The sequence below is a fragment of the Hyperoodon ampullatus genome, assembly GCF_949752795.1.
Source record: "Hyperoodon ampullatus genome assembly, chromosome: 2".
Taxonomy (NCBI): domain Eukaryota; kingdom Metazoa; phylum Chordata; class Mammalia; order Artiodactyla; family Ziphiidae; genus Hyperoodon; species Hyperoodon ampullatus.
Genome location: NC_136915.1, coordinates 112,831,322 through 112,850,914, shown reverse-complemented (window position 1 = coordinate 112,850,914; position 19,593 = coordinate 112,831,322). Strand labels below are relative to the sequence as shown.

At 48.8% G+C, this 19,593-nt stretch overlaps 2 protein-coding genes across 2 annotated transcripts; one reads left to right on the top strand and one right to left on the bottom strand.

Moving 5' to 3' along the window:
* Nucleotides 1–640: 640 nt before the first annotated feature.
* LOC307070259 (protein S100-A12-like) lies at nt 641–1,385 on the top strand (the record flags this gene model as incomplete). The annotated part of the gene is made up of 2 exons (XM_079728520.1): nt 641–778; nt 1,245–1,385. 2 exons carry the CDS (start codon nt 641–643, stop codon nt 1,383–1,385), a joined length of 279 nt encoding a protein of 92 aa, XP_079584646.1.
* An 11,462-nt stretch (nt 1,386–12,847) lies between these two features.
* Nucleotides 12,848–15,105, bottom strand: LOC307048972 (protein S100-A9-like; the record flags this gene model as incomplete). The annotated part of the gene is made up of 2 exons (XM_079698268.1): nt 12,848–13,095; nt 14,956–15,105. The coding sequence occupies 2 exons, from the start codon at nt 15,103–15,105 to the stop codon at nt 12,853–12,855; spliced, it is 393 nt and encodes a 130-aa protein (XP_079554394.1). The 3' UTR covers nt 12,848–12,852.
* Nucleotides 15,106–19,593: the final 4,488 nt, after the last annotated feature.

Sequence of the window (19,593 nt, the reverse complement as noted above, 5' to 3'; positions counted from 1 at the left end):
GGCTCAGGGCTCCTCACCAGTGTTGCTGCCTCCACACTTCTGTGCATTGAGGGGGTAAGTGTCGTTTCCTTGGCTGGGCCTTCAGGGGGCCACTTGACAGGCTGTTGGAAGCTACAACCCCCTGCCTGCTGGACCTGCTCTGGGCTGACTGCATTTTGGGCCCAAGGATGCCAGCTCTTGCTCTGCTAGGAAGACCCAGTCTCAGGACTTGGGGATGGCCAAGGTGGGTGGGGTGGCTGACATCTGTAAGGGCCCTAAAGTACCAACATTTGGGGGAAAGGGAACAGCCTGGCCAACCACAGCACCCTTCTCAGGTGAGCTTGAGTGATTAACACCCTCTGAACTATAGTCCCCAGGAGACGGGGGGACATGGAACACCGCGACAGTTAAGGCTGATTCTTTTAGACTTTAGGCGGTATTCTATGTCCTTCTCCCCCCATCCTATCCGCAAATGAGAACGTTCACCGTGGATCAAACACAGAGCAGAGAGAACGCAGAGCAGACCCAGGGGTAGTCATCCCTTGTCTAAACCTTTGATATGGAAAGAGAGGAGAGAGTGGAAGTGCTGTGGGGTGGGGGAGGAACTGCCCCTTGATAAGACCTCCTTTGTCTCTTTGAAGGTGAATGTGAAGTTAGGGAGATGACAAAACTGGAAGACCACCTGGAGGGAATCATCAACATCTTCCACCAATACTCCATTCGGCAGGGGCATTATGACACCCTCAACAAGTATGAGCTGAAGAAGCTGATCACAAAGGAACTTCCAAATGCCCTCAAGGTACATGATGCCCCTTTCTTGGCAAAGTTGCCCGACCCCTTGCACTGAGGGTAGTGGCAAGGCCTGAAGGATGATGGTGGGACAAGGGGTGGGTTCGTCCCAGTTTGAGCTTCCAGGGATGTCTCCCCCCACCCCCCCACCAGCTGTGGGACAGGGGCTCTGCCTCCATCTCTGAATAACTCCCACCATCACCTTAAGCTCTGCTCCTTTCTGTCTCTGTAAAGTGGAGAGAGGCAGGGCAGGGCGGGATTGGATTGCTGAGCTACACAGCATCTTCCCAGTTAAGACTTGATTCTAGGATGGCCCAAGACAGCTGCTTCTCTCTGTCTTCTGTTTTCTCACACTGGATTCTCCCACATAGTTTTGGCTAATGAGTTAGTGTTCCCAGGCTTCCCCAAGCTGAGTTCTGAGGGATTCGAGGCCTGGAAAAAGGGGAGCTCACTGTCCCTGCTTTCCCTTCTCCAAGAACACCAAAGACCAACCTTCCATTGACAAAGTATTCCAAGAACTGGATGCTGATAAAGATGCACAGGTCACCTTTGAGGAATTCGTAGTCCTGGTGTCCAGGGTGCTGAAGACTGCACATGAGGCTATCCACCAAGAGTAGAAGCTCTGATGGGCTCTTCCCAGCAATGTCCCCAAGAAGACTTTCCCTTCTCCTCACTGAAGTTTGCCTTGCCTGAAGGAAGCGAGAGTTAATAAAAGTACCCTTGAACTGTTCTTAAGAGTGTCTGTGTACTTTTTTCTTTCACAAAACTTGATTCTTCCTCACCCCTGCTGTTCCGACAGTCCCCATTTAGACCTCTGAGAACCCCTGCTCTGTTCATTTGTTCACCAATAATTTATTAAATGTCCCCTATTTGTTTATTTATTCATTTATTTAACAAATATTTACTGAGCATCTATAATAGCCAGAGACGAAAGACGTGAAGTCCCTGTCCTCTTGGGGCTTGCATTCTATTGGGGAGGGGATAGAAAATGAACCAACAGACAAACCACTAGGTATTAGCATAAAGATATATCATATAGTACACTGGTAGGTAATGATAAGTGATATGAAGAAAGCTAAAGCAAGGAAATAAGGGGCAGAGGGAAGGACAGGGATACTGGTTTAAATATGATAATTGAGGGATGTGTTTGAGCAGAAATCTAAAAGAAAGGAAGGAGAGCAGCTTGCGGATGTCTGTGGGTAAAGAGTTCCTGCAGAGAGAGGCTGAGGCCCTGAGATGGGCATGTGTCTGACCTGCTCAAAGACCAGCACAGTGATGGGTGCAGATCTGAGGTGGGGCTGGTGGGAGAACAGAGCCTGCAGGAAACAGGGAGCAGGGAGCAGGGGCTTACAGCCTGTGGGGAAGACCTTGGACTTTGTGCCAGGTGTGCTAAGGAGCCACAGGGGATTTTGAGCAAGGGAGTGAGATGATTGATTTCACTTATGTTTCCTGTATGGGCCATGAAACTTGGGGCTGAACTTTGAAAGGGTGTGGGAAGAAGAGAGACAGGACGAGGGGGAGAGCATGAGCTCTGTCCAGCACAGGATAAGGGGAGGGAAGACTTCTTGGGCCAGGCTCCCTCCCCATGCTGGCCTAGTCCAGGTTCTTTGTGAAATGTTCCCCTGGGACTAAGCTGCTCTCCTGTGCTCTTCTCTCCTGCTGTGATTTTGTATCCACTAATGCGCTTATTTGTTCTATGTCCGTCTCCTCAATGGATGGGGGTGTGTGAGAGTAGGCGCTGGGTCTCTAGCAACAGCACTGTGCCTGGCATGCAGTAGGTGTTTCAGAAATATCTCTTACAAGGATGAATGTATGGAAATCAATAGGCTATTGATTTGATTCCCTATAAATGGTCCAGAGGGAAACAGGAGGGAGTGTGGTCTCTGAGGACAGGAATAATCTCCCTAGGGGGCAAGTGTTGGGTCACTATTCCCTGGTGAAAAGTGCACTCAGTCTGAATGGGCAGAAGTCACGGGGACCTCCCTGCCCACCAAACCCTGTTTGGTGCTGAGTCAGGTCTGGGATAGATGGGGTGTCCCTTTAGTCCAGAGGTCAAGAGGTCCATTTTGTCAAGATGTCAGAATACCCATATGTTATGGGCTGAATGTTTGTGTGCCTTCCCAAATTCACTTGTTGAAGCCCTAACCCCCCGTGTGATGGTCTTTGGAGATGGGGCCTTTGGGAGGTAATTAGATTAGGTCATGAGGGTGGGACCCTCGTGATGAGATTAGTGCCCTTATAAGAAGAAGAATAGAGAGAGATTTCTTTCTCTCTCCATGAGCACACAGCAAGTCTACAAGCCAGGAAGAGAGCCCTCCCCAGGCCCCCAACCATCGCTGGCAGCCTGATCCCAGATGTCCAGCCTCTAGAACTGGGAGAATAAATGTCTGTTGTTTAAGCCATCCAGCCTATGGCATTCGTTCTCACAGCCTAAGCAGCCTAGGACACCCCAGTCGCAGCAGCCAGGGCACAGCCTTGGGCTCTGGCAGTTGCACCAGCGGCTGCTCCCCTGCCCCCTCCTCAGCAGGAGGGACAGGCCAGGAGGGCAGAGTGTATGACGACATTTTTAAAAGGTGAGGTAACTTGCTGGAGCCCAGGTATGACTGATATGAGGAAAAGTGAGAAGAGAAGCTTTATATTGGGGCAGAGGTGGGTTTGTATTTTGGTTTATTCGGTGCAAAGCTAAGTGGAGATGATGCACAGGAAGCTGGGATTCAGGACTGAGGCCAGAAAGTTACAAGTCCTGGCCACAGAAGCCCCAGGGCTGGAGGTCTGCTGGACCATCCAGCAGAGGAAACTACTATGTCATGAGATGTGGATCTGAGGCAAAGCTGAGGCAGGAGGGGAGTGTGGAAAATATACGAGGAAGCAGGAGCCTGTGGAGACCCTCTCCTGGGGATGGGGCAGGGGGAGAGGCTGAAGATGAGGGTGGAGCGGGATTGGCCAAAGATGAAGGAATTCAGGACACAGAGAAGGCGGTCTCGGAATGGCCCAAGCCTGGAAGGCTTCCATCACTGAATGAGAAAGGGGGACCATTCAGGGAAAGCCCTCACTCGCTGAGTGACCTTGGGAAAAACACTTTGCCTCTCTGGATCTCTGTCCTCATTTTTGAAGAATTCAAAGGAATTTGGTGAATTCATTTGAAGAGTTTAGACTAGGTGAACACTCAGGTGTCATCCAATTTTAATGTCCTGAGATACTCGGATGGGATGGAGAACTTTGAGTAGGATCTAGAAGGATGAGAATGAAGTTATATTTGGGCATTGAAAAGGTAGTGGCCCAAGTATGAAGATTAAAGTTATATTTCTGGATTCAGATCCTAGTTTTACCACTTACTAATTGCGAGACCTTGAGCAAGTTACTTAAAATCTCTAAGCCTCAGTTTCCCCATCAATAAAATGGGAATAACAGCAGCACCTTTCCCAGAGTTGGGGTGAGGATTAGATAACCTAGCAACATGTGTAAAGCACTTAGCACAGCATCTGATGCTGAGTAAGCACTCACTAGGTATGAGCATTAATAGTAAAATACTAATTTATATAGGAGGTTTTAGTTACAGCTGGTCAGCTATCTTCTCTCTGCTGCAGCCACAACAGGTAAAGCTTATTTTAAACCAAAGCACAGATTTAGGTTACACTTTAGGGATAACTTGGATAAAGTTGACCAGTATTAGACAAGTAACTAAGGGCAGTTAGGTGCTGTCTTTCTCTAAAGGCCTTTAAACGAAAGGCTAGAGCAATAAGCTGTGCCCTTGCTTAATGCATTCATGTGTATCTGTGGCCACTCTGATGTATATGGTAATATTAGCATCTGGTAAAAACCAGCAACCAACCAACCAACCAACAAACCAGCAACCAACCAACCAACCAACCAACCAGCAACCAACCAGCCATCCAGCCAACCAACCAACCAGCCATCCATCCAGCCAGCTAGCCAACCATCCATCCAGCCATCCAGTCGACTAACCAACCAACCAGCCAACCACTCAACCAACCAGCCAACCAGCCAACCAACCAGCCAACCACCCAACCAACAAACCAACCAACCAATAAGAACAAAAGCGAGCACATTTGCTATTGTGAAAATAATCACAGCCATGATTTTGTTTCAAAATAACCAACTGAACCACAAATTGAACTTCAATCATATTTAGAAAAATGTTAAGGTTCCCCAAACGTGGTCAAAATCCATCAGTTGGAGAGGCACCCAAAGCTGATGAAAAGAGCCTTCAACCTGGAATAAAATGTACTAGGTTAGCCTCCCGGCTCAACTGCTTCTTGGATCTGTGAGTTTGAGCAAATTACCTTGCTTCTCTGAGCTGGTCTCTCATCTTTAAAGTGCGATGTTTGGACCAGGTGATCTCTGGTGCCTTCATCAAAATGCAGAGCCTGGTCCCTGGGCGATGGCAGGTATCACGAAACAAACAAACAGACACGAGGACAGTTAGAACCACAGGACCACAGAGATTGGACATGTCCTCTCCAGCATCTTGCCATTGACCTCCTGTCCACCGCCATGAGCCCTAGTCTCCAGCCATTCCAGAACGTTCTCCAGTTTCCCCATGGACTGTCAGACTTCTTTGATTTTGCACCTGCTGTCCTACTGTTCTCTTTGTCTGAAGTGCCCTCTTTTCCCTTCATTCACATTTAAAAAGTGTCTGATACTCTGCTGTAGTTACCAGGCTACCGGGCCCTTCTTTGGCTCTGGAACTCCTGCTTACCCACCAAGGCCCAATCCAAATGGCACATCCTCCAGGGAGCTCTCCTGCTCACGCCCCCTCCCATATTTCCACCTCTTATCCAGAGTGGCTTTCAACTTGGGGACTGTAGGACTTACCTTCCTGTCCTGCCGACAGGCTGCTTTGGGGATGATGAGTCTGACAGAGCCCTCTGGGCAAGAGAGTTAGTATGTGATAAGGGACACCAAGCCACTCTCTCAGGTGCTCTGTGTGCACCCATGCCCTTCAGGAGGACGTTGCAGGCCAGTAGGCTGTTGCACATTGCGAGTCAAGCCAACTTGCATAATGGGGCTTTGGAAGTCAGGAGAAGGATGTGGATTCAATGCGATGGCTACAGGGACACCCTGGTGCAAGAATGGCTAGGACTCTTCATTTAACTTGGTCAATATAAGTCTTCAAAGTTAAAAGGAAGCAAAGCAGGCTGTGAAGGGCAAGGGCCTGACTTCCTATGCTTCTCTGATTTCTCTCGTTACCTAACCCAGCCCCAGGCAAGCAGAACCCTCACCCTTTCAGCATTTGTCTGAGGAATGTTTCCTTAATCCTCCCTCCCCCGCAGGTGCACTCGCCCAAGAAGACAGAAGAAAAGCACCTCCTCTGGGCTCCCAAGGCGTCTGGTGCATATCACCATTGCTTTTCTTTTGGCTACAACGTAATATTGAAAATAGCTATTTAGGTGTCTGTTGCCCCCATTAGGTTGAAGGCTCCTTGAGGGCAGGGGACATAGCAGAGTGTTTGACACAAAGACTGGGCTCAATAAATCCCTGCAACAGCCTCCAACCTGGTCCCCAACCCCTCATCCACACAACAGCCAGCGTGATGTCCGAACATAATTCATGTGTCACTACCTGACGAAGACCCTCCAGACTTTCTCCCGTGCTTTTTGTCACCCAGGTCTCATTTCCATTGTCACCTCCCCAGGGAAGCCCTGTCTGGTTCCCCAGCCCAGCTAGTAGTTGTTCTAACACATCTTCCTCTTGCAGTGGAGCTCATACCCACCTGGAATGATCTATTCTTTCTTCCTCCGTTTGTTTCTTGCCTGAGTCTCCCTAAGCATAAGCTCCAGCCGAACAGGGACTTTCTGTGTTTTATGGGCTTGTGACAGTGTCCTGCCTACAGGGGTCCTTTAATGAATGAATAACTGACGAATGTTGGTTTAGTAGAATTGAGTTACTGTTTGCTAACTGAAGGGGCCAACAGCTAAAAAGTGAGATGCTTGTGATGGAGGGTGGGGGGAACTGGCAGCAAATATGCCCCATCACAGAAGGCTTTGGAGACCTTGCTGTGGAGAGGACACGCTCCCGCTTCTCTTTTCCAGGCTCAATACTCTCAAGCCCTTCAACTGTTTCCCTTTGTGATTTTTCTCCTTCCATTGTTAATGGACATCTTGAAAGCTGAGCATCTTTTGTTTTGCAGGCATCATCCCTGGTGAGATGTGACCCTGAGTTACATCTCAAAGGCATTCCCTCCCTGGCAGCACCCAAGCACCTTGGGACTGCACCTCAGCCCTGAGACCAGGAGGGCAGAAAGCAGCAAGTGAGGGAGAGACTCAGGGAGAGAATGTAGGAAGGGAAGATAGAGAAAGAGAGGGACAAACCAAGAGGGAGATGGAGAAGAGAGGAGGGGGATGGACGGAAGTGAGCTGGGTTGCCCCGTGCCCCAAGCCGGAATCCTGCCAACTTGATGCACCCGTCCGGGGATCACCCTCCTCTTTACCCCTCGCCTCAGGTCTTGGCAACAGTCCCCCCTCACTGTACAATCTCATCATACATGTGACAATTTTGGGTACATGGGCAAAAGTGGGAGAGTTCGCAGAGGAAAGGGAAACCCTGGGACGCTCACAGGAGGCCAGTCCTCCCGTGGTGTCCACCTTCCCTGTCTTGTGTGTGCAGTGGGGACCTCTGAGGACAAGGGTTGGGGGTCCAGTTTGGCCAGGAGGATGACCTGAGTCTTGGGGTAGAGGAATTGTTTCAGGCCTGAGTCCCAAGAGGCAACAGGACTTGAGCAACAAATTGTTTCAGTTCTGTTGTCACTTTGGTAATTGGAGTGTCAAAATCTACGACCCAGGGCTTTCTAAACCATGTTTTCAGCAATTGCTGGAAGGGGGCAGGGTGTTGAGGTTGGATTCTGGAGTTTACTTCACAGAAGGGCTTGTGTCAGGCTTGTGTAAGATTGCCTCAGCCGGCTGGGGAAACCTGAGGCATTTCTTTCCGGCAAGGTCTTAGGAAACAGCACACAATTCTCTTCTTCCTCTAGGGGTTGTGGGGCACGCCTGCCTTGCTGACTTGGGGCCTGGGTAGTTTGAGAGCCTGGCTGAAGGCATCATCTTCTCTGAGAAGCACCACCTCGGGCTCTCCTAGCCTCACCTGGACTATCGCAGCAGCCTCCTAACCTGTCTCATTTCCATCCCAAATTATCCCACACACCACAGACAGACTTTTGTAAAATACAAGTATGATTATATCATTTTCCTCCCCAAACCTCCACTGCTTCTGTCCTCCGTTCTCCAGCTGAAATTGTAGCTCTGTGGCCTAGTGTCTGTCCCTCTCTCCTCTGTATCTCCCACCTCCCCCTCTTCCACCCCCAGGGGTCCTCATTGTTGCTCAAACCCCACATCTGACCACGTCCAGGCCTTTGCACATGTGCTCTCCTCCTTCTGAAGCATCTGCACTTTTTTCCCGGGATGCCTGTGGCCACCAGACTTAACTCACCCCCCCAGGGAGGCTGCCCAGCTGAAGGACAGCCCTCCTATCTCTAAGCCCTACAGAACTTTATCCCTTTCTGGCCTTTCATGTTTTATATCGGAATCATTTGAGGAGCTCTCTTGTCTGCCCTGCAGTCCTGGGAGTTCCTTAATGACAGAATGAAGCCATATTTATCATAGGGACCCCTCAGAGCATTATACAGAGCCCAACATACAGCAAGTCTGCAGTTAATGTCTGCTGAGTGAATGAGAAGACAAATGAGTGAATGCTATAAGAATTAATCTCTGTGCCCATTTCTGGAAGCATTTCTTACCACCCAGGCCCCAGAACATGTTCTGAGCATTGTTAAGCCTCTGGGCAGTGTCCGACAGCTGCCACTATACTTCCTCACCATGCCTAGAAAGATACACAGAGGTTCAGGTTCCACTGCCAAGGAGGGCAACTCCCTCTTATAGGAACTGAGGGACAGGTATCTGACAACAGGCTTTCTCTATTCTTTAATCACCGTTATGCTGGGGAAACCCCAAAGCTTTTGTTCCTTGAAAGGACTCATTAATCCTAGAGGTAGTCAGCAATTTTCACTTGGAGTGGGAATCTTAACCTTCACCCTGACACTCTATTCTTTACCTGAGGGAAGAATCCAGCTCTTCTCTACTCAATAGAACCAGTCTTTTTGGGGGTGAAGGGGACTAATGGGATGGGAGGGCTAAGTCATCTCAATCAGCTCTTTTAAGAAAATCCTACAGGGCTTTGTGAAGGTGGATTGCTGTAGACCTTCCCACGGGGCCTAGAACAACCTCCTCCTCTCAGACCAAGCTAGCAGAGAGATAGGCAAAAGGGGGAACCCTTGGGATCAATGAAGCTCTGTCCCCTGCCATCCTGATGCCCAGCGGCTCCACCATCTCCTGGCCTCCAGATCGCCAGACCAAGGGCGCACTCTTCATGCCCAAAGCAGTCCCCACCTTACCCTCTCCTCATGCAAGCTCCAGCTTCACCCTCCAGCTCCACAGGGTCCTAGGACCACCCTACTTTCCCTTGCCCATTTGAAATGCTCACTGAGAGCTTTTTCCATGTTGGTACCTGGGGACATGGGACAAATCAGCCATTGTCCCTGCCTCCAGGGCCACTGCCAGACTAGCAGATAAGGGGTTACAGTTCCCTATTGCAAGTGCAAGGGTAGACGTACTGGAGAGTTCTACAGGCCTGGAGGAGGAAGCCCCCATGGGCTTGAGGAAGGTGGGTGGTCAGAGGAATCTTCGTGGAGGTGGTGACATAGGTTCTAGGCCTTCATGGGCCCTAAGGGACTCACTAGAGATCTTAGGGTGGGGAGAGCATTCCTGGTACAACTGTGTAGAGGCTGGAGAAAGCCTGGATGTGATTTTGAAGAAGTGGATGGGTAGCTGCCTGCGTGGAGGTGGTTAGATTTATTCTGCATCCCCAGTGGTGTGGGAGGAAACCAGGGTTAATGCTTGGCAGGCGTGAGGAGACAGATTTTGGCTCCGTGTAATGAAGGACTTTCTAAGTGTCAGCACCAAAGGAGGATGCTCCCTTACCTGGAGGAGTTCAGGCAGAGCTGGGCCAACCGCATGGCAGGGATGCTGGGCAGAATCACTCAAGCATGAGGGTGAGGCAGGTTGGGTTAAACAAATAATGTTCAAACTTTTTTCAAGACAAATCCCTTTATTCAAATGGAAGATTCTAGTGTGCAGCAGATGAAGGCAGAACTGGTAAGACTGAATAAAGCTGATCAGAGTCTCATTCCCTTGCTGCCCTTACCTTCCAGTTTGAGATGCCATGATGATATCCAGAACATTCTGGATTTTTTAAAATACATTTTTATTGGAGTATAATTGCTTCACAATACCATGTTAGTTTCTGTTGCACAAAAAAGTGGATCAGCCATATGCATACACATGTCCCCATATCCCCTCCTTCTTGAGCCTCCCTCCCACCCTCCCTATCCCACCCCTCTGGGTCATCGCAAAGCACTGAGCTGATCTCCCTGTACTATGCGGCTGATCCCATAACTTTTACATTCAGTAGTGTATATATGTCGATGCTAATCTCACTTTGCCCCAGGTTCGCCTTCCCTCTCCAAGTCCTCAAGTCCATTCTCTACGTCTACCTCTTTATTCCTGCCCTACAACTAGGTTCATCAGTAACATTTTTATTTTTAGATTCCATATAAATATGTTAGCATACAGTATTTGTTTTTCTCTTTCTGACTTACTGCACTATGTATGACAGACTCTAGGCCCATCCACCTCACTACAAATAACTCAATTTCGTTTCTTTTTATGGCTGAGTAATATTCCATTGTATATATGTACCACATCTTCTTTATCCATTCATCTGTAGATGGACGTTTAGGTTGGTACCATGTCCTGGCTATTGTAAATAGTGCTGCAGTGAACATTGTGGTACATGTCTCTTTTTGAATTATGGTTTTCTCAAGGTAGATGCCCAGTAGTGGCATTGCTGGGTCATATGATAGTTCTATTTTTAGTTTTTTAAGGAACCTCCATACTGCTTTCCATAGTTAGAGCCTTCTGGTTTTGTTTTTGTTTTTTTTCCCAGTGATTGAGGCATTTTATTGAAGCTTTGGCGACTGGTTGTGGGGACATTTTGCTGGTATTAATCCCACCTCCTCTCCCTCCTTTCTCTACACCTCCCCTCAAGAAGGGAGCCTGGAGCATGTGGGGAATTTTAGAACATCTATACAGTCAGTATTTTTTAAGAACCCACCGTGTATCAGCCACCTCTCTAGGTGCTCGGAATAAAGCAGAGAATAAGACAGATGCCATGGACTTGACCTCGTGGATTTCACAGTCTAGTGAGGAAGCAGAGTCATAGACGTATTTATGGCACATTGTGATAAGCACTGGTGGGCAGAGGGGTTGGGGGGAGCCTACCCTACCTGAGGTATCTAGTCTTGGCCAGGCCACTGGTAGAACGCAGGCCTCCCAACTGCCAGGCCAGCTCTCTTTCTCCTGCACCAAGCTGCACAGCAGGGACGTGAGGGTGGGTTAGCAGGGCTGTCAGGAGATGAGTCTCCCCACCTATGGGATCCCCCAGGGGCTGGGGGCTTCTGAACCCTTCTCCCCAAGCTCACAGCCTGGAGTGGTTCCTGGAAGCACCCTCATACCCTCAAGTGGGAGCCCGGAAATCCCTGTCGCCACAGCAAATGTTCTTAGAGCAGGGCCTACACGGTCCACAGCAGGCAGGCCAGGGGCAGGCTACAGCCAAGAGGCATGGGGGGAGCTGGAGTCTGACCGCCGCTCCTGGCTTCATGCTCAGCACTGGGGAAGGAGCTGTGAGATCTAGGCTACAGGGAAGATGGATTCAAGGCTCTCTGCAATATCTTCACCAATCACCACTGTATGACCTTGAACTGGTCCCTTCTTGACTCTATGCCTCGCTTTCTTCACTTGTAACCTGGGGGATGGATGCTGTTCGTCTTTTCCCAGCACCCCCAATCCTAATCCTATCAGAGTTTTCTCTCTGCTGAAAGTACAGGGCAGAGCAGACGAACCTGATTTGGGCTCTGGAGTTTGGAAGGCCCACCCCAGCCCGGTAATGACCCAGTAGGGGGACATTATGGCATTGCTCTAAGGCCAGGAGTCCCTTGGATGTCTCTGAAGTGAGTGGTCTGGAGGCTGCTGAGGTGAGGACCAGCGGCAGCAGCTGCAGGGAAGCTGGGAGCCAGGCCGGCCGCGAGTTTGCAGAGGAGCCAGGGTTTCTGCTGGCCTGAGGTCTCATCCACCCACTGGGGCCTGGAGGAGCCCTGGCCATCTCAGGGAGGTCAGCTTGCCCTCGAGGCTTAGGATCAGAATCCTCAGGCCTGAGAGGCTCTCTGGACCCAGTGTCCAACCTCCACACCTCAGTGGTTAGGCTCTGTAGCTACAGAGCCAGGGGTGGATCTTGTTTCTTCCAACAGGCAGGCAGGTACCCTTCTCACACTCATGTCCACCTGGGGCCAGACCCCTGCTTCCCATCTGTGTGCTCACCTACCCCCATATCCATGGAGGATCCTAGGTCTGTTGAGAGACACCCAATGCCCCCGTGGATTCAGAACTCCATTTGTGGATAACACACCCCATTTGTCCTTGACGTCATTGTTCCTCCACAGACACGTTCTGTCTAGAGGACTAAGGTTCTGGTAGGAGAGAGATGGCCTTGTGGAGAGCACTGGGTGAAGAGGGGGTGGGGGCAGGATTGGGGGGTGGCTGGAAGGTTGAGGGGAAGGGAAACTCACCTTTTGCCTTTTACGGTGACAAGGACCACTTTGACTGTCTGGACAGAGAGGTCCTGAGCTGGGGCAGGGTGACAAGGACTTAAGCAGGGGGGCCTAGAGTCAGAGGTGAGGAGATGGTCAGGGAGGTGAATCCAAAGGACCCAGAAGAGACCCACATTTTTGCTGCTTCTTGTTTTGTTCTTACTGAATGCAGACACTGAGGCCCAGTTAAGTCACATGGCTGTCAAACCCCCAGACCTCCAGGAAGGTCAGGTTGGGAAGGGGGTGGGGAAAGAAGCACACAGAACACTGGCTTGGAGGAAGACTTTATATTTCACCCATATCTCCCTGCCCTGTAGCTAAGGCAGCCCCGTGGCCCTAGGTGGGCAGGGGCCGGTGGCCTGACATGATTAGTGGCTGTGGCCGTGATTGCCATGGCTGTGGCCGTGGCCGTGGCCAGAACCACTCTCCCCGAAGCCTGGCCCGTGCCTGTGGCCTTCTCCTGGGGGCGCCGTCTTGTGCATCTCCTCGTGGGAGGCTTCCGTCAGCTTGCCCACCAGCACAGAGAACTCCTTGAAGTTAATCTCTTTGTCTACATCTGTGTCCAGGTCCTCCATGATCTCGTTTATGGCTTTGTCATCCTTCTTCTCCTTCTGCCGGTGGGAGACACAGGGCAATCAGGGCTGGGTGTGGTCAGGGCTAAGGACGGGGAGCACAGCAAGTGACCCGATGGCAAAGGCCGAGTGACACCAAGCTCCTGGGCCTCAGTTTGAGCATCGGCTGGACACTTTCTGATTCCTGGCCACCACAATTCTCTCCATTTTACAGGAGAGGAACTGAGGTTGAGTGACTTGCCCGAGGCCACACAGTTCATGAGTACAGAGATATTTCCTCATTTGGTCTTTATAACAATGATAAGGAGACTTGGAATCTTCCTTGAGGAAGACTTGAGGAAACAGTCGTACAAATGGTAATTAGCTTGTGCAGATTGACAAGGCTTGGGAGCAGAAGGGTGGACACACACATTCCGATCTGGCTCAGAGCCCAGTCTTGTCCCATTCCCTCTACTCCTATCCATGTCACGCCCTCCTCTTCCTGCCTCCCCCCTCCGTCTCCAGGTTACTACTTAGTGACACTCATTTCAGCCTGCATGGCGGGGAAGCACCCGAGGGAAACGAGATGTGGACAGAGAGCAGTGTGGTGTGATAAGTGTGCAAGGGGGGCATGAGGGGAGGTGAAGGATCCAGGCCTCACTGGATTCCAGCCCCGCCTCCCACTGGCTGGGGCACCCCCGCTGAGTCTCCTCCTGGGAACCTGCAGGTGCCCAGCTCATCTCCCACACCCTTCCCACTCTGCAATGCTTCAGTGTGATCTGCTGTTTTGCACCTTTGCCATCACCCTGGCAGAGCCCTCGCTCCTGAGCAGCCCGTAGGAGGGGGCCCAGCTTCCCATCCTAGCCTATCTGCTCTGGATGTGGGGCGTGGTAAATGGGGTGGGATAGGGGTCTCACAAAGGAAAACATTGCCCACACAACCTCTTGGCTGTATCCTCTCTTGTCTACCCTGACCGAGCATCCTGCTTGCTGAGGTCTGCACATTTAGGGAGCTGTCAGCAACCCCAGTACCTCTGACCGCTGTGATTCTCCACCTTTCCAAGGTGGGGAGGGGCTCCAGGTAGGGCTGTCCACCTATCCCGGAACATCCTGCTCCAGGAATGGAACTGAGACTGGGACCTAGATGTCCCACCCTTCTTAGTCCGGTCCTCTGTGTCCCCAAAGTCACCAAATTTGTAAAGAAAACAAAAAGATCCTGTGGAACGAATCCTCCTTTTCTTAGAGCTGCCTAATCATTTTCAGATCAGGGAAATAAACTAACATGTTACTGAGTGCTTTGTACACACTGGTGCTGGGCTGGGTCCTTTCCCACATGCTGTTCATTTGCTTCTTACCAGAGAGCCTTTGGATTAGAAAAGCCCTCTGGGGTCTTCCACTCCAAGTCCATCTGAGCCTTACAATCTCATTGGCTTCCTGCCAAGGGTAGTCCTCACTTGCTTCCCCCCACCAAAATACAGGTCTCAGCTCAAAGGTCACCTCCTTAGAGGGGCCCTTCATGTCCATTTAACTAGTCACCTCTCCCCGCACCCAGCTCACATCACCCACAGTGCTCTCTCTGTTTTTCTTTCAGGTACTTATTGGCTGTGGCTCTATCTGTGTTCTTGATTGGTCAACACGTTTGTTGCGTGTCTCTCCCGTCAGGACAGTGGGTCCCTGTGGGCCACTACACGCCCTGCCCAGAATGGGACCTGGCACACTGCACATGCTCAGTCTGTTGGTGCCACCTAACATGGACCACCTCTAGTGACAGGGTCCAAATCCTGTTCCAAACACGGAGCCCACTGCCTCTGGAGGCTAGGTTGAAGGAGCAAGACCTTTTTCCTTGACCATTGCAGATTGCACCCCTATTCTCCATCCTTAGCCCAGAGAGACTCCTGGACTCTCAGGAGTCCAGCCCTACCTTGAGAAAGTTTGGCAGCTCTTTTTTCACCAGCTGTTTGAATTCTTTCTTATTCAGGGTGTCCGGGGGCTGCAGCCGTATAGAGTACTGGTGGAAGATATTGATGATGGTTTCTATGCTGCTTTCCAGCTGCGACAGTTGGTCAGCCATCTTCCTGCACTCTGTTTGAGCAAAGGAGAAGCAAGAGTTCTGGTGCTTAGAAGAAAAGACCATCAAGCTTCCTTGACACCTCCTACTGGCCGCATGCAGGAATGAAGGGGGAAACAGAATAAAAAGAAAGCAGGGGCTGCAACAGAACTGGGAGATGACCCTGTTCCACACATGGTAGGAATGGTTTATAGACTATCCAGGGAGTGCCAAAAAGGAGAGCCTTTGAGGACAGGAGGCTGCAGCAGAACATGACCTAAGAAAACGGGAAGGAGGCTTTAAAGTGAGCAGTCAATCGAGGAGGGCTTCCAGGTGGAGGTTTGAAATGAAGGTGGGTGAGGGGAGTAAAGAGTCAGCAGGCAGGCTTGGGCCCCGGGGGAACTGGCAGCTCACTTACCCAAGCCCAGGAGTCACACAGAGGGGTTTGACAGAAAGATGCGGGCCCAGTATTTATAGGCCTCTGGCTGAGACACTCAGCCTTCTTGCGGGAAGATTGCTTCACAGGTAAGCAGAGTGGTAACCCTGAGCTAGGCTGTGTCACTGCCAGGAAGGGGGCTGGGCCTGGACAAGAAATGTTCACAAAGTCCTTTTTGCCTTTTTGTGAAATTCCAAGCCCTGGCCTGAAGCTGGTTTGGGAGGAAGCTGGTTGGTTAGTCCACTTCCCCTCCACCCCACAGCCCTGCCCTTCCTGAGCAAGCCAGCAAGCTGCCTCTCCTCTGGCACCCCTCTCTCCCCCTGTCCCCGCTGAGGTTGTGCCTTCCCACCTGCGATAGCCAGTGTCTGGTGGTGGGCTGAGGACCCCTGAGGTGGCCAACCCACTCTGTCTCCCCTTGTTGGGCAGCCCAACAAGGACAGCCCTGCCTGGCCCTGTGATGAGTGCTCTTAGGAGGGCGAGGGGCCTGCCTTCCATTGTTTGGGCTGATGGAGGAAGCACAGACAGCAGCCTGCATCCGTTGGTCCCAGCAGGTGCCCGGGGCTCCTCTCCTGTGTGTGTCCACAGCGCCCTCTGCTGCCTCTACCAGGGCACATTTCACTCTGGACCAAGGATCATAAGACACAAGCTTGCAGGGACTAGGGACCTGGAGTAAAGTGGTGAAGCGGTGTGGGCTGAAGAAAACCAACAGCACCATCAGTAGCGTGACTCGTGGCACCCGACATGGGGCTTCAGGGTTGGGGACACTAGGGAGTGGTGAGGACTGTGGCAAATGAGAGCATTCCTAACTTGAAGGGGCAGCTGGTACTCAGCCTCAGGGGAAGGAGGCCACGTGGGAAAGTGGATCAGGTGTTAAGGGACATCCTGAAGGTCCAGGGAATCTGAAATTTTATGTGAAAACTCCTGTTTACAAGATTCGTCAACTAATTTTTTTCTTTTTTACATCTTTATTGGAGTATAATTGCTTTACAATGGTGTGTTAGTTTCTGCTTTATAACAAAGTGAAACAGTTATACATATACATATGTTCCCATATCTCTTCCCTCTTGCGTCTCCCTCTCTCCCGCCCTCGCTATTCCACCACTCTAGGTGGTCAAAAACCACCGAGCTGACCTCCCTCTGCTATGCGGCTGCTTCCCACTAGCTATCTACCTTACGTTTGGTAGTGTATATATGTCCATGCCACTCTCTCACTTTGTCACAGCTTACCCTTCCCGCTCTCCATATCCTCAAGTCCATTGTCCAGTAGGTTTGTGTCTTTATTCCCGTCTTACTCCTAGGTTCTTCATGACATTTTTTCCTCGTAGATTCCATACATATGCGTTAGCATACGGTATTTGTCTTTCTCTTTCTGACTTACTTCACTCTGTATGACAGACTCTAGGACCATCCACCTCACTACAAATAACTCAATTTCATTTCTTTTTATGGCTGAGTAATATTCCATTGTATATATGTGCGACATTTTCTTTATGCATTCATCCGATGCTGGACACGTAGGTTGCTTCCATTTGCTGGCTATTGTAAATAGAATTGCAGTGAATATTTTGGTACATGACTCTTTTTGAATTATGGTTTTCTCAGGGTATATGCCCAGTAGTGGGATTGCTGGGTCATATGGTAGTTCTATTTGTAGTTTTTTAAGGAACCTCCATACTGTTCTCCATAGTGGTTGTACCAATTCACATTCCCACCAGAAGTGCAAGAGTGTTCCCTTTTCTCCACACCCTCTCCAGCATTTATTGTTTCTAGATTTTTTGATGATGGCCATTCTGACTGGTGTGAGATGATATCTCATTGTAGTTTTGATTTGCATTTCTCTAATGATTAATGATGTTGAGCATTCTTTCATGTGTTTGTTGGCAATCTGTATATCTTCTTTGGAGAAATGTCCATTTAGGTCTTCTGCCCATTTTTGGATTGGGTTGTTTGTTTTTTTGTTATTGAGCTGCATGAGCTGCTTGTAAATTTTGGAGATTAATCCTTTGTCAGTTGCTTCATTTGCAAATATTTTCTCCCACTCTGAGGGTTGTCTTTTGGTCTTGTTTATGGTTTCCTTTGCTGTGCAAAGGCTTTGAAGTTTCATTAGGTCCCATTTGTTTATTTTTGTTTTTATTTCCATTTCTCTAGGAGATGGGTTGAAAAGGATCTTGCTGTGATTTATGTCATAGAGTGTTCTGCCTATGTTTTCCTCTAAGCGTTTGATAGTTTCTGGCCTTACATTTAGGTCTTTAATCCATTTTGAACTTATTTTTGTGTATGGTGTTACAGAGTGTTGCAATCTCATACTTTTACACACACCTGTCCAGTTTTCCCAGCACCACTTATTGAAGAGGCTGTCCTTTCTCCAATGTACATTCCTGCCTCCTTTATCAAAAATAAGGTGACCATATGTGTGTGGGTTTATCTCTGGGCTTTCTATCCTGTTCCATTGATCTATATTTCTGTTCTTGTGCCAGTATCATACTGTCTTGATTACTGTAGCTTGATAGTATAGTCTGAAGGCAGGGGGCCTGATTCCTCCAGCTCCGTTTTTCGTTCTCAAGATTGATTTGGCTATTCGGGGTCTTTTGTGTTTCCATGCAAATTGTGAAATCTTTTGTTCTAGTTCTGTGAAAAATGCCAGTGGTAGTTTGATAGGGATTGCATTGTATCTGTAGATTGCTTTGGGTAGTAGAGTCATTTTCACAATGTTCATTCTTCCAATCCAAGAACATGGCATATCTCTCCATCTATTTGTATCATCTTTAATTTCTTTCATCAGTGTCTTATAATTTTCTGCATACAGGTCTTTTGTCTCCTTAGGTAGGTTTATTCTTAGATATTTTATTCTTTTTGTTGCAATGGAAAATGGGAGTGTTTTCTTAATTTCACTTTCAGATTTTTCATCATTAGTATAAAGGAATGCCAGAGATTTCTGTGCAGTGATTTTGTATCCTGCTACTTTACCAGATTCATTGATTAGCTCTAGTAGTTTTCTGGTAGTATCTTTAGGATTCTCTATGTATAGTATCATGTCATCTGCAAACAGTGACAGCTTTACTTCTTCTTTTCCGATTTGGATTCCTTTTATTTCCTTTTCTTCTCTAATTGGTATGGCTAAAACTTCCAAAACTATGTTGAATAAGAGTGATGAGAGTGGGCAACCTTGTCTTGTTCCTGATCTTAGTGGAAATGGTTTCAGTTTTTCACCTTTGAGATTGATGTTGGCTGTGAGTTTGTCATATATGGCCTTTATTATGTTGAGGAAAGTTCCCACTATGCCTACTTTCTGGAGGGTTTTTTTAAATCATAAATTGGTGTTGAATTTTGTCAAAAGTTTTCTCTGCATCTATTGAGATGACCATATGGTTTTTCTCCTTCAATTTGTTAATATGGTGTATCACATTGATCGATTTGTGTATATTGAAGAACCCTTGCATTCCTGGAATAAACCCCACTTGATCATGGTGTATGATCCTCTTAATATGCTGTTTGATTCTGTTTGCTAGTATTTTGTTGAGGTTTTTAGCATCTATGTTCATCAGTGACATTGGCCTGTAATTTTCTTTCTTTGTGACATCCTTGTCTGGTTTTGGTATCAGGGTTATGGTGGCATCGTAGAACGAATTTGGGAGTGTTCCTCCTTCTGCTATATTTTGGAAGAGTTTGAGAAGGATACATGTTAGCTCTTCTCTAAATGTTTGATAGAATTCGCCTGTGAATCCATCTTGTCCTGGACTTTTGTTTGTTGGAAGATTTTTAATCACAGTTTCAATTTCAGTGCTTGTGATTGGTCTGCTCATATTTTCTATTTCTTCCTGAGTCAGTCTTGGCAGGTTGTGCATTTCTAAGAAGTTGTCCCTTTCTTCCAGGTTGTCCATTTTATTGGCATAGAGTTGCTTGTAGTAATCTTTCATGATCTTTTGTATTTCTGCAGTGTCAGTTTTTACTTCTCCTTTTTCATTTCTAATTCTATTGATTTGAGTCTTCTCCCTTTTTTTCTTTTTTTTTTGTTTTTTTTGTGGTACGCGGGCTTCTCACTGCTGTGGCCTCTCCCGTTGCGGAGCACAGGCTCC